The 13,091-nt window shown below is 41.6% G+C and overlaps 1 protein-coding gene across 4 annotated transcripts; it reads left to right on the top strand.

Moving 5' to 3' along the window:
- Positions 1-1,421: 1,421 nt before the first annotated feature.
- Positions 1,422-8,234, top strand: NPY2R (neuropeptide Y receptor Y2). Of its 4 annotated transcripts, none has more exons than XM_045998203.1 (2): positions 1,422-1,550; positions 5,870-8,234. In XM_045998203.1, exon 2 carries the CDS (start codon positions 5,934-5,936, stop codon positions 7,080-7,082), a length of 1,149 nt encoding a protein of 382 aa, XP_045854159.1. In that variant the 5' UTR covers positions 1,422-1,550; positions 5,870-5,933; the 3' UTR covers positions 7,083-8,234. The 4 variants fall into 4 exon arrangements, with proteins under 4 accessions (XP_045854159.1, XP_045854158.1, XP_045854162.1 ...); XM_045998202.1 differs by having other exon boundaries at positions 1,423-1,556; XM_045998206.1 differs by having other exon boundaries at positions 1,436-1,556; positions 5,906-8,234.
- The last annotated feature ends 4,857 nt before the right edge of the window (positions 8,235-13,091 follow it).

Raw genomic sequence — 13,091 nt, forward strand, 5'->3', positions numbered from 1 at the left:
AGGCTCTGCTGCCCCCTCTAAAAATGAAAGACTGGTTGTAAATTTCTCTAAGGAATGGCTCTAAATAGAGCTTCCCGGGAGGGATCCCGAGGAAACAGACTCTGCAGCGTTGTGGGCTGACGCCACCGTCCTGTTTCGCTCTGATCCGCTATCTCCGCTCACCGGGCTCAAGACGTTAGCAGAGGGCTTCTCCAGAGAAAGAATTCCAGAGGCTCGCGCTCATAGTGGCGCAAGTGGCTTTGGTCAGGACGAAGAGCGAAAGATCGGGAAATCAACTAACTGGAGAAAGAGACTGTGATCCGTTTGTCACCCATTGTGTTCTCTTCCTATAGAGCTTTTGCCGGGAGCGGGAGCGCACAGCCCACAGACTGCCCGCGGGCTTTTGAATCTGAACCCGCAATACCTAACTTGTAAACTGTCAGCAGACACCTGTGAAAGGAATTGCCAACGGTGGGCAAAAGCATCTGAACTCGCTTTACCTTCTCGCTGGAGCGCACCGACAGCCCAGTTAGTGGAGCACCAGCGCCCTGAGCTCCAGCCCCGGGCGAGGGTACCCAGGGTTTGTCCTTGGCACAACTCTGCGGCGTTTTTCTGTGGTTCTGCCCGGTTCCAGCTCGCCATCTCTGCTCCTGCGAGCAAATAAACAAACAAAAGAAGAAGAAACAACTCCTGGTTGGAAGTTGTAGGATTTTCTCAGCCCTTCCAAGGCAAGAGCTTCTGCCTCGGCATCGGCCCCCTGCAAGCCCGAGCTCTCCTCCTGCTCGCTACGCCAGGGACCACAGCACCCTTGTCCGAGGCTGGGTGGGCGCCCCACAGTCGCTTTCGCCTGCGACTTTGCCCTGGCCAATTTGGTGAACCCCGACTCCAGGAGCTTCTCACCGCGAAACTGAGGAGCGGAGAGCAAAGGGAGGGGTTTGTCGAAGGGAAGGAGTTTGGGGTGGTGCACACGCCCAGAGTACCACACTTGGGGGTCACCTGGGAAGTGGGCTGAAAGTAGCAGTTTGCAGGTGTTAGTGGGGCGGGCATCCGCGAGAGGGCGCCGCGCTGAGTAGGGTCCCGCCGCGCGGGCTTCCAAACCGGGAGGCAGAGGCGACACTGTGGACACTGTCCCCCTCCTTCGCCACGGAAACTTCCGTCCAGCCCTTGGCGCTGCGGAACTGTCGCCCCCCACCTTCTGCACCTGTTTCTCTTCCTTCCAGGGAAGAGTTGCCGCACCCTCCACCCCGTGCCTCCGCCCCCCACCGGCCTGGCATCCTCACCCGCTCACCCTGCTGCGGTGCGCGGCGCAGTGCGGTGCCCGAGCGCGCCTGGCCGCAGACGTCCGCGGCAGAGCCGAGCAGCGCCAGCTCCTGGCGGCTCGGGTGCCGGGTGGACGCCGTGCTGCCGCCTCTCTCTGCGCGGCGCTGAAGGTCCTGCACCGTCGGAAAGGACGCAGCACAACTGGGGACCTTCCAGTGGCCTCTTCGGATCCCAGGGCTGGTTAATCATCGCACGGACCGGCTGTGTACGTCTGGCTTCCACGTCTCAGCAGAAACGCCCGCCCCGGGGAAGTAAGTGTAAGTGCTAACTCTGATTCACATTCTGGGAAGGAGAATAACCACAAAAGAAGAGCTCTAGTCCTATGAAGAAGGTATGGGGGAAGTCCTCACTAGTGTGCGGACTTTTTTTTTTCTTCTTCTCACTCTCATTTAGCCTGAAGGTGGGGGTTGGGGTGGTACCATCACCATTTTCTACTTTAGCTAGAATTTTCCTTTTCTGCTGAAGGTTTTTACTCTTTCCTTGACCTACTTAGAGAGAGGTCATCATCTTTCCAGAGCAGCAAGTTGTTAAGGTTTCTGTTATCCCCCTCCCCTTTTTAATCAAACACCTGTCTAAAGCAGAAGGTCATATTGGATTCGCTAAAGCTGTTCAAGAATAAGTACATTTATTTAAGCATTCACTGGTTTTGCACCAGAAGGGCTCACCCACTGGGTAGGAGCATATGGTGCACGAGGAGGAGGCAAAAGTAAAAGCTTTAAGACTTTTTGCAATGAGGCACATCATTTAAAGTCAGTGACATGAAATAGACAATGCTGTCGGCAAGCAAAGGCCAGAAGCTCAAACACAAAGAAAGTGATCCATTACCAGACCTTTAGGTGAATAGTTTCAACTTTCTGCTTATGAAGCAAACAATCATGTCTTGTATGTAGCATTCTTGGAGTCCACTCCCCTCTCTCTAGGACTAACAAGTATGGGCTGTAAGGCATGATTCCTGGGAACTTTTTCCCTGAGAAACACTCCTGGAAGGTTTTGTGATTGACAAGATGTTAAGTTTTATTAAGCCACCTGTGGTAATAAGAGTACTGCTGCAAAAAGCCCCGCAAATTAAAAAAAAAAAAAAAAAAAGCCTTAATTCATTTTCCTATCCTACAAAGAAATATTTCTGCAGTAAAAACTCTGAAGAGTCAGTTATTCAAGAAAACTCTACCATTCACACTTCTAAAATGATTTGACCCATGTGAATGCTTTCCATTGCCTTGTTTCAAATAAAGTGTTTTTTCCCTCTTCAACTCATCTTTTAATTGTTATGCTTTTGAGTTTTGAATCAGTCAGCTCCCTCTATGGACTCCCTTTTCCTCTTCCACTTTTCTGGAAGCCCAACCCTAAAAATGATACATTCTCGGGAGTGCTCTGAGCTGGCTGGAAGCCAGCTGTGTGCTTGAAAACAGTGATTAGTGCCCATATGCAAATTGCCTGTAGATCAATAACCATTCCTGTAGAGAAGCTTTAAGTAAAGGGGCTCTGAAATAAAGAAAATGGAACTGAAAAGAAAAACCAAAATAAGTTAATAAACTAATATCCTTCTCTCTCAGGCTTACTCTCAATTTAGCTCATGGCAAACCTCAAACTCAGACCTCATGGAGTCTTGCTTTCCTGTTAATGAGTTTCAGGATTGACTAATTGTGCTCTGTAAAATCTCCTTTAGGTTCAGGGAAGTGGTGCAGCCTACCAAATACACACTTCAAGATTTAGATAATGAGTTTTACTCCCCCCCCCCCTAATTTCTAGAGAATGGAGGCAAATACAAAAGAGGGTCCAGGAACACATTATTTGAAATTTATGCAAACAGAACTAGAACATGTCAATGAATCAAATATGAGTATATAGAAATCTCTCTCTCTCTCTCTCTGCAGTAAGACTCCAAAAGGGTGTGTGTGTGTGAGAGAGAGAGAGAGAGAGAGAGGCCCCTGAGATAGGAAGTTTCCTTGTGGTGTACACTGACTGGAACTTTTTAATGCTCTAATCAGAGATTGATTTAAGAGGGACCTTGGAACAAGTCTTGAAGGGGTGGTTACCTGGGTGAGAACCAGAAAATAAGAACAAGAATGTCTTATCAGAGCAAAGGAATTCCATATAAGCAATTATCTTAAGGAAAGGAAAGGAATTATTACTTTGTATTTTGTTGACTTCGAGTGTTCGGTAAAATTATACTTTCCTTTACCAAATTTTTGTTTTTGTTTGTTTGTTTTACCAAATTATTGAGTATCACCAATGTGTTAGATAGTGGGTTAAGGATTAAACAATGGATGGAAAAGATCCAGTTTCTGTCCTGAAAGAGATGGCTAGGTGAGGAAATAATTGCATTGTGGCTTATGCTTCTTGCAATATTAGAAGTGGACTCAGATTTCTGGGGTAACTGAGAGGCTTTCCAGTTCAGAATGGAGAAATCAGAGAGGCATGAGAAAAGCTGATGCATTGCTGGAATTGGAAACAATTTAGTATGAGTAAAGCATAACATATGCATTTGATATGTCAGGAGGGATGAAGCCAGAAGATAGGCAGGAATTCATTCAAGAAAAGCACTGAATGTCATCTAATGGAATTGGGATTATCTTCTATAGGCCAGTGTTATCAACGTACACGTGCAGAACCATTAGTGGGAGAGCAAATTAATGACATCATATATGCATGGTAACAGCAGATCGTGCAAAACAGAACCTGTTCAAGAATGTGAGGGAGGGGAAATTAAATGCAGGTAATTGATTCCACAAGTGATAAGCCAAACAGAGGCTATTGAGGCCACTCAAAGATTAGCAAGAGCTAAGAGTCATTACTATCCCCAGCGAGAGGAACACGGAGAGTAGGTGGTGTGACCAAAGCCCAGGGACCAGGGCCATCCACGGGAAATAGAATCACTATGGACTAATCCTGTGGGAACCAGAGGCACAGAGGGGCTACTGAAGCACTGCCCAGAGGAGAGAGGGACAGAGAAGAAGACAAGGGCTTCTCCCTTCTTCTGTCCTCTAAATACCTGCCAGTGCTTCCTGTGATCATACTCAGCCAGCATTCCAATGACGTGGAAGCCTGAAAATACAGTCTGCAAGAGTTAACCCTCCAGAGGAAGGGTAAGGAGTGGAGGCTGGGGGCCCACCCAGGCATTGTCTGTGGGCTGAATAAATATGACTCACCTGCCAATGTAGGTAGATACCATTATGATTAGTAAAAACCAAATTTATTTAAAAGAGGTTCTGAATTAATGGTGGCAGCCTTTTGTCATTATGACTACATTCAAAACTTACTACGATGTTGGGCTCTTTTACAAGCTTGAAAAGAGAATTTCACATTAGGAACCAATATGTTATATTGTTTTAAGCAATCTGGAGACATGGGGGAAATGATATGATCACATTTGAATTTCAGAACAACACTTTTCATGTCAGAGTAGGCTCTTTCTTGTTAAAGGTAAGAGCCTGAGAGTGGAGATGCTGTCCTCTTGTCATTCCCCCAGCACAAATCCTGGTTCCTGACATGGGTTTTCAAACACTAGCTGAATGCATGTTAGAGTAAGCATCACAAGGGTGGATCCAGGCCTGGCATTTTGCAGATGCTCAATTATTATTGTTAAGAATGAATGAATAATGAATGAAAGTAGGAGAAGACAAAGTGAGATAAGTCAGAAGACTATTAGAGTAACAGTGGTAAGAATCCGAGAAGGACAAAGTCAATGTGGTAGAAATGATGAGGATTATTGAGAGAGGTATACCAGATCAGTCTGAGGGTTCTCTTACATGTGGGGGCTAAAGGAGTTGACAAAGCCTAGAATGGTTGCCTGCTTTTTAACTGTACCTGGTGTAATCCATGGGGATAGCATTGACTGAAATAGGGCATGCAGAAGGAAAAGCTTTGGGTGGGGTGCAACTGGGGAAGAAAAGTGTGAAATCTTTGGTATTTAGAGGTTAGAGAGAGATATATACTTAAGATTTGGACATATTTTCCCCATAGATCCTGGGTGGGATTCTGCTGTATGTCAGTAGGAAGTTGATTCCAAATCATCAAAAAATGCAACTATTAAAAAATGCAACTATTTTATACAGTCTACCTATTTTTAACACGAATCCAAACACTAAAAGAAATGGTTTTGGAGTGGAATCTGCTCAGTTTATCTTAAATACGTTATACTCCCGAATTCCAGGCACCATGCGAAGGGTTTTAATATTCTTCTCTTTTCTGTGTAATTTGTTGCTATATTTATACATTTAAAGCAGTCAAGATATTGAAGGCCATTGTCCTTGTCTACCATTTGATGAATTTTTCAGAGTTATAAAGTTAATTGGTAAAGTTTCTAACATTCATCCCACTTAAAATAGATTGAATCCATTTGATAGCATTCATGGTGAAATTATGTCTATATTATAGGTATTACATTTTACCACTGGTAATACACGTTTCAGGGACATGGTTTAAACACATCCGTATTTGTGAATAGACTTATTATTGGGCCTGCTTTCTTAAAATGGTATACTCTGTGAAATTTTAGGGATCAGGGGACAGGCATTTTGTAGGCAAAATGAAGCCAATCCATTTGTGATTTGTGTTTTCTTTGTTCCAGGTTTCTTCTCCACCTTTTTTTTTTTTTTTTTTAAAGTTGTAGATTCTTGTTCTGGTACCTGAAAATGGGTCCCGTAGGTGCGGAGGCTGATGAGAACCAGACAGTGGAAGAAATGAAGGTAGAGAAGTATCATCCAAGGCAAACCACTCCCAGAGGTGAGCTGGCCTCCGACCCTGAGCCAGAGCTGATAGACAGCACCATGCTGATTGAGGTACGGATTATCCTCATATTAGCCTACTGCTCCATCATCTTGCTTGGGGTCATTGGAAACTCTCTGGTGATTCACGTGGTGATCAAATTCAAGAGCATGCGCACCGTAACCAACTTTTTCATTGCCAATCTGGCTGTGGCAGATCTTCTGGTAAACACCCTGTGCTTGCCATTCACTCTGACCTACACCTTAATGGGGGAGTGGAAAATGGGTCTCGTCCTATGCCACCTGGTACCCTATGCCCAGGGCCTGGCGGTACAAGTGTCCACTATCACCTTGACAGTAATTGCCTTGGACCGACACCGTTGCATTGTCTACCATCTGGAAAGCAAGATCTCCAAGAGAATCAGCTTCCTGATTATCGGCCTGGCCTGGGGCATCAGCGCCCTGCTGGCCAGTCCCCTGGCCATCTTCCGCGAGTATTCACTGATTGAAATTATTCCCGACTTTGAGATCATGGTCTGTACAGAGAAGTGGCCTGGCGAGGAGAAGAACATCTATGGCACGGTCTACAGTCTTTCTTCCTTGTTAATCCTGTATCTTTTGCCTCTGGGCATCATCTCCTTCTCCTACACTCGTATCTGGAGTAAACTTAAGAACCACGTGAGCCCCGCAGCTGCCAATGATCACTACCACCAGCGAAGGCAGAAAACCACCAAGATGCTGGTGTGTGTGGTCGTGGTGTTTGCAGTCAGCTGGTTGCCTCTCCACGCGTTCCAGCTCGCTGTGGACATTGACAACCAAGTCCTCGACCTGAAGGAGTATAAGCTCATCTTCACCGTGTTCCACATCATTGCCATGTGCTCCACCTTTGCCAACCCCCTCCTCTATGGCTGGATGAACAGCAACTATAGAAAGGCTTTCCTCGCAGCCTTCCGCTGTGAGCAGAGGCTGGATGCCATCCACTCTGAGGTGTCCGTGACATGCAAGACTAAAAAGAATCTGGAAGTGAAAAAGAACATTGGCCCCCATGACTCTTTCACAGAGGCTACCAACGTTTAAGGAAGCTCTGATGTGAATATCTGTAGATGAATTCTGCCAGGAGCTATAAATCTGGTTGAGGAGGGCTCTCAGGTGCATCCTGATTTCTCACTTTAAGGAAGAAAAGGAGAATCAGAATGGAAGGCTCTGTAGTGGAATTTGTGGAAATCTGGTTGGCAGTGCCTGGGTAAAGATACTCATATTCAAAGATACAAGACATGGTTTGCCTAAGTTGCTTGGATGGTGGGTCGAAGTCTGAGTAAAAGCAGAGACAGACGCTTTTGACTGTTTCCCTGAATGAAGGAAACCTGAATGAGGTTGGGATTATTAGCATTGGGATTATTGGGATTATTAGCATTGCTAAAAAGTTGTGGCTTAATAATTTGTCTTTCAAATCATATTAGTGTGTTGACAGGGTTGGGAGGTGATGTGCTGTTCACTGTCCCCTCATCTGATGGAAAGACCACCCAAGACCGCTTTCCCTAGGTTGCCGCAGGCTCTTCTTTATTGTATTTTTTTAAGAATTATTCTTCCTACGCACTAATCCTTCAGGGAGCATTGAACTACAGTCATTCAACTATTTGAACGACTTCCAGGAAATAAGCTGAAATTTGCTATGTAATTAGTATTTGGGTCAGTGATAGGGGAAATCGTTAACACTCAGTTAGCCTGTTGTTCTTAAAACCAAATGCACATTTAGTGAAAAATTTCTTCAACTAGGAAGGGAAGGATGAACTTCTCAGAATTATAGAAATGTAAACCGTCATTCAGCTTCTCATTTCAAGTTGTGCTGCTTTATATAGATACTATTTACATAACAGATAAGCATACAACACAAAACTTTTAATCACTTCTTATTGTTATATCTTTTTGAACATGTATTATTTCTATGTTAGAACTGAGTTTGTCTTCACTAAAAATTAATTCAGATTAGGAAATAATTTTTGTGGTGTTTTGCAACATTTTGTGGTTATTTATAAATAGTTTTAGCATAGATACATAGCTCTAATGTGTTTACAGAACACTGCAGTGTTATTTTTTGAAATTCATCTTCCATGGATCCATGGACCCATTCAGAATTAATAAAACAATGTAATTTCATCAAAATGGAACCACCTAGTAAGAAATATTAAAAACATTGCAATTGTTTTTAATTGTTTAATTGTTTAATTGTTTAATTGTCAAATTTAATTGTTTAAATTGGACCAATTTAAACAAAAATTATCTTCTCAAAATACCTAGCTATGTATTTTGGATAACTTATGAATATAAGTTATAATAATAATAAAATTTTACCAATAAATAATGGAATGTAGATGTTAGAGTATATCTCACTGAATAATTTTGTGAACACAATTTTTATTTCAATAGCACCCGCCAAAGATGCTTAAAACCCTAGTATGTTTATGAAAGCTCGCTGAGCTGTTAAAATATTTGTACTTCTTTGGATGCTGTTAAAGAAATTTTACTGTAATCACATTTTGTCAGTATGACTGAACTTGTGAATATATTTCTTAAATTTTAAAAAGCTTCAATATGAATATTATGTTTAATTACACACATTAACTTTATAAACTGGAGAGTTTTATTTTATGGATATATTTAAAATTTATACCATGGCTCTTGTTGAATTATTTCCAATGAAGAAGGAGAGCTCTTGATGTGGACTTGACATGGACTTCAGTGGAGTACTGAAAAGAATGAAACAGTGAAAGACTAAGAAGTAAACAACAAATAATATATATGTAATATATCATGCAGTGGACAAATTGATTTTTCTGTTGGACTTGACATAACTATCCAAGAAGCAGCTTTTTGTCCTGTAAACAGCAGTTTCTTTGCTTAGGAAGTTAATAGATAATTGTGATTAAAAGGGTTTTCTTTTCCTCTTGGAGAATTCTTACCCTGTAGGAAATGTGTATGTTAATGTATCACAGTTGTAGTAGCATATTATTAGAATCCAATTAACATATGTGATCTAATTAGTTCTGTTAACTCATTAACAAAATATCTTTTTATGTAGTGATTTTATCTGTTCAAATAAAAAAATGTGGGAAATTAGAGAAAAATTGTGATATATTATCTCGGGCTTTTTGTCCAAGATGAAATAGTAAGATTTAACATAATTAAAAAAAAGTAATAATGATGATGACTCCTGGACAGTTTAGCTCTCTTTCCTTTCTGTACATGAATGTGAGTCAATGTACTCACTCCTGTGGCTGCAACTGTAATCCGTATTTTGACAGTGTTTGAATCTTTAAGGCCAGAACCTTTTTCTAAACTTCAAACCTATATCCATCAGCTGACCTGACGTGTCTGCATGGTCAGCAGATTATATCCAACGTGTCTAAAACAGAACCTGACATTTTGATCCACACCCCACTTCACCTCTACTTTGTTTTCCTGTATTTCTTTTCTAATCATGATGCTTCTATTTATCTAGTTCCCTAAAGCCCTACTCTTTGGAGTCACCCTTCACTTTTGTGTCTCTTTATCACCATGTCCAATTCCCACATTTTGTTCCAATTCTTGGATGTTGCTTGAAGTAATTCATTTTTCTTCATTTTTATGCTCCCCACCATAGTTCGGGTTGTGATTATCTTCCCAGACCGGTACTCTCTCTCTTCTGGTGTAACGTTGCAGCTTCCTGATTTGTCTCTCTACATCCAGTCATTCTTCTATCCAATTCACCTTTTACCCACTTGCCAGAGTGATTTTTCCAAAACTAAAATTTTATCAAATCACTCTTCTGATGAAAACTCTTCAATGTCTCCTCATCATTCTTATGATAAAGTCAAAATCTTTCTGTGATTTGGAAAACTCTTTAGTACCTGACTCTACTAATATGTTCTATGCCTTGCAAATTCTCTTATAATCTTTGCTGCTAGATTTTAAGCATATGAGGGCGGGGGACAGGGGTTCTTTTAATCATTGTTGTAGCGCAGGTACTTGTGGCTTCTGCCACCAATTAGTGATCAATAAATATCCATCAAGGAAACTGAGTCAATGAGTCAAGTAAATATTAAAGCCAAGATTTGGAGGTAGATCTGTAAGACTGTAAACCATAAACTTGTCCTAGTTTTGTTATGCAACTTGTAGGAAAGTCAGGTTTTAGCCATCCAGGAGTCAAGAAAAGATATGTATTTGTTCAGGATTAAAGTTTTTACTGAAGGCCTTAGGTATAGACACTTGCATAATCGGAAAGGGCTCTATACATATACTCCATTTTAGGCTCACTCAAAATTTTCTAGAACCTTGCACAAGGGAAGCATGGAGAGGCTAGTACACTCTACTAGTCATGATTCAGAGAACTAAAAAGAAGCCATGCTAGGTATTTCCAGCAAAAATCCATTTAATACAGGAAATTAAAATCTTGCAAAATCACTCAAAGAATTGGAGAAGTGAAGGTAAGGAAAAACTGTCACTGGCATTGAAGAAATCAGGAAATACACGATTACATGAAACCACTACTGATGCCTACAACAGAGTGGACGATGCACAGGAAAGAGTACATGTTTATCTATTAAAATCTCATTGTCTCCTAATGTCTATTGATAGATTAATGGACACACACACAAATGCACACAGTGGAATATTACTCAGCCATAACAAATAATGAGATTTTACCATATGTGACAACATGGATGGACCCAATACGGATGGGTATGATACCTAGTGAAATAAGTTCAGACGGAGGAAGACAAATACAATGTGATTTTACTTGTATAGAGAATCTAAGAAACAGAACACAAAAAGCAGGAGCAAGCTCATAAATACAGAGATCAAACTGATGGTTGCCAGAGTGGAGGGTGGTGGGACATGGGCAAAATGGGTGAAGGGGAATGGGAGGCACAGGCTTCCAGTTATGGAATGAATAAGTCAAGGAGATAAAAAGTAGATCAGGGAATATGGTCAAGGGTTTTGTAATCACTTCGTATGGTGGCAAATAGTAACTACACTTGTGGTGAACGCTGCAGAACCTATAGACTTGTCCAAACACTGTGTTGTACATCTGAAACTAATAGAATATGTGTCAACTAGATTTCGATTGAAAAAATCTTATTGCCTCCTGCTACGCCCATAATGGGCTCCTGCCCACTTCCCCTGCCATAGATTCAACAATGTCTTTTGCTTCTCTTTTGCTTTTCAAAATTCATGTGACTATCTCCCATTTGTGGACTCTAACTCTAGCCTTGCTGGCAGGGATTTGGAGAAATGTAAACCACTCTCAGTTCTTAGGTTTTTATCCCCTAAATACAGGGAGAACATGTAAGGGAGAATATGTTCTCTAATTGCTGTCAGACAATTTGACAATCTTGAGATTTGTCCAAATGGTGTAATTTCTGGTTTCAGCCCGACCCTCTCCTTCTGAGTGCTTTTTTGGGGTTTTCAGTTTACAGTGATGCAGGTTGACTATATCTTTTTTTTCCCCTTTTCTGGTTTCAAGGCCAGTGTGTTCAAGATACTCTATAAAACTGGCCCATTAGGACAGATGGACTGAGGAGTAAAGCATAAGGAAAGAATTTTTCCCCCATCATAGGTTGATTGGAATGGAGGAAGAAGTAATTATATCAAGACTTAATGATCAAGGGGTGCCTGGGTGGCTCAGTTGGTAAAGCATCTACCTTCGGTTCAGGTCATGATCCCAGGGTCCTGGGATCAAGTCCCACATCAGGCTTCCTGCTGAGAAGAGTCTGCTTCTCCCTCTCCCTCTGCTTCCCCCCACCCCCAGTGCTGCTTGCCTCTCACTCTCTTTCTCTCTCAAATAAATTAAATATTTTATAAAAGGACTTAATGATCTAAAAATCACAGAATATAAATTCTGGATTAACATCCTAGGATGAGCCAAGGAAATGATGCCTCAGGAAGAATACAATCTAAATTTTCAAGTTGATAGGGGATGAAATATGAGTGTATAAAGATTGATTTGTGAGGATTTATAAAAGACACTTGTTAGATCATTGACTTTTTTTCGGCAGTGGTACACTAGCCCGATGTCCACGGACTTCATGGGTTTTCCTAGACATGGGAGAGGTTATAGGGAAGATGGACTGTGGGTTAGATAGTTCACAAGTTATTTGTAACCGCAACTCTTTCTTATTAGTCCATGAATATGTCACTGAATGGAAGTAAAGGAAAATGACTAACTCTAAATCTACTCTCCTTTGTAAATCATTGCCAAGTTTTACCACTTTAACAAATTATGTGCCAAATACCACACAGCAGATCATGATACAGGCACGTGGTGTCACATTAAAGTTAAAAAATGATGCATTATCTTCACACAAAAAAATAAAGGAAAAAATAACAAGTGAATATTTTTTGTCATTATATCCAAAGACAGCAGGAAACAGATGATTAAAGTCATGAGTATTATACTTAAACAACAACAACAACAACAACAACAGGTCCCAACCACAATTTTTTTAGTGGATATTATTAGAGAGTATGGATGGTATTTTGGAACTGTCAATATTATGATGTGGTGCTACTTTTATGCAAAATACCGTTGAGCATATACTTTGAGCAGTTTTGCTACTCCTGCTAGTCATTTGTACCGATACATATTCACCATGCCTTAAAAAGTACAGTTCGCCCACAGCAACTTCTTAAAGATAGTTGCATGACTGTGCAATTATGTTACCCTTGCAGAGAACTCATGGTATTAAACAAATTAACATCATTTCTTTTTTTTTTTTTTAAGATTTTATTTATTTGACAGAGAGAGAGACAGCACAAGCAGGGGGAGCAGGAAAGAAAGTAACAGGCTTCCCGCTGAACAGGGAGTCTGATGCAGGGCTCCATCCCAGAACACTGGTACCATGACCTGAGCCAAATGCAGATGCTAAACCACCCAGGCACCCCTTAAGAGCATTTCTTAAACGGGTTCTTTTAGTCCCAAGCCCATGTCCTTCCCATAGTTTCTTTCTCCTATCATCTTCCCCTAGTTCTGTTTTCCACTGCCAGAGACTGGCTGGAAGGACACATGATGCAAGTGGGTTCCAAGGAGCAGGTAATATATTCCATAAT

The sequence above is a fragment of the Meles meles genome, chromosome 2, assembly GCF_922984935.1.
Source record: "Meles meles chromosome 2, mMelMel3.1 paternal haplotype, whole genome shotgun sequence".
In the NCBI taxonomy this organism is placed as follows: domain Eukaryota; kingdom Metazoa; phylum Chordata; class Mammalia; order Carnivora; family Mustelidae; genus Meles; species Meles meles.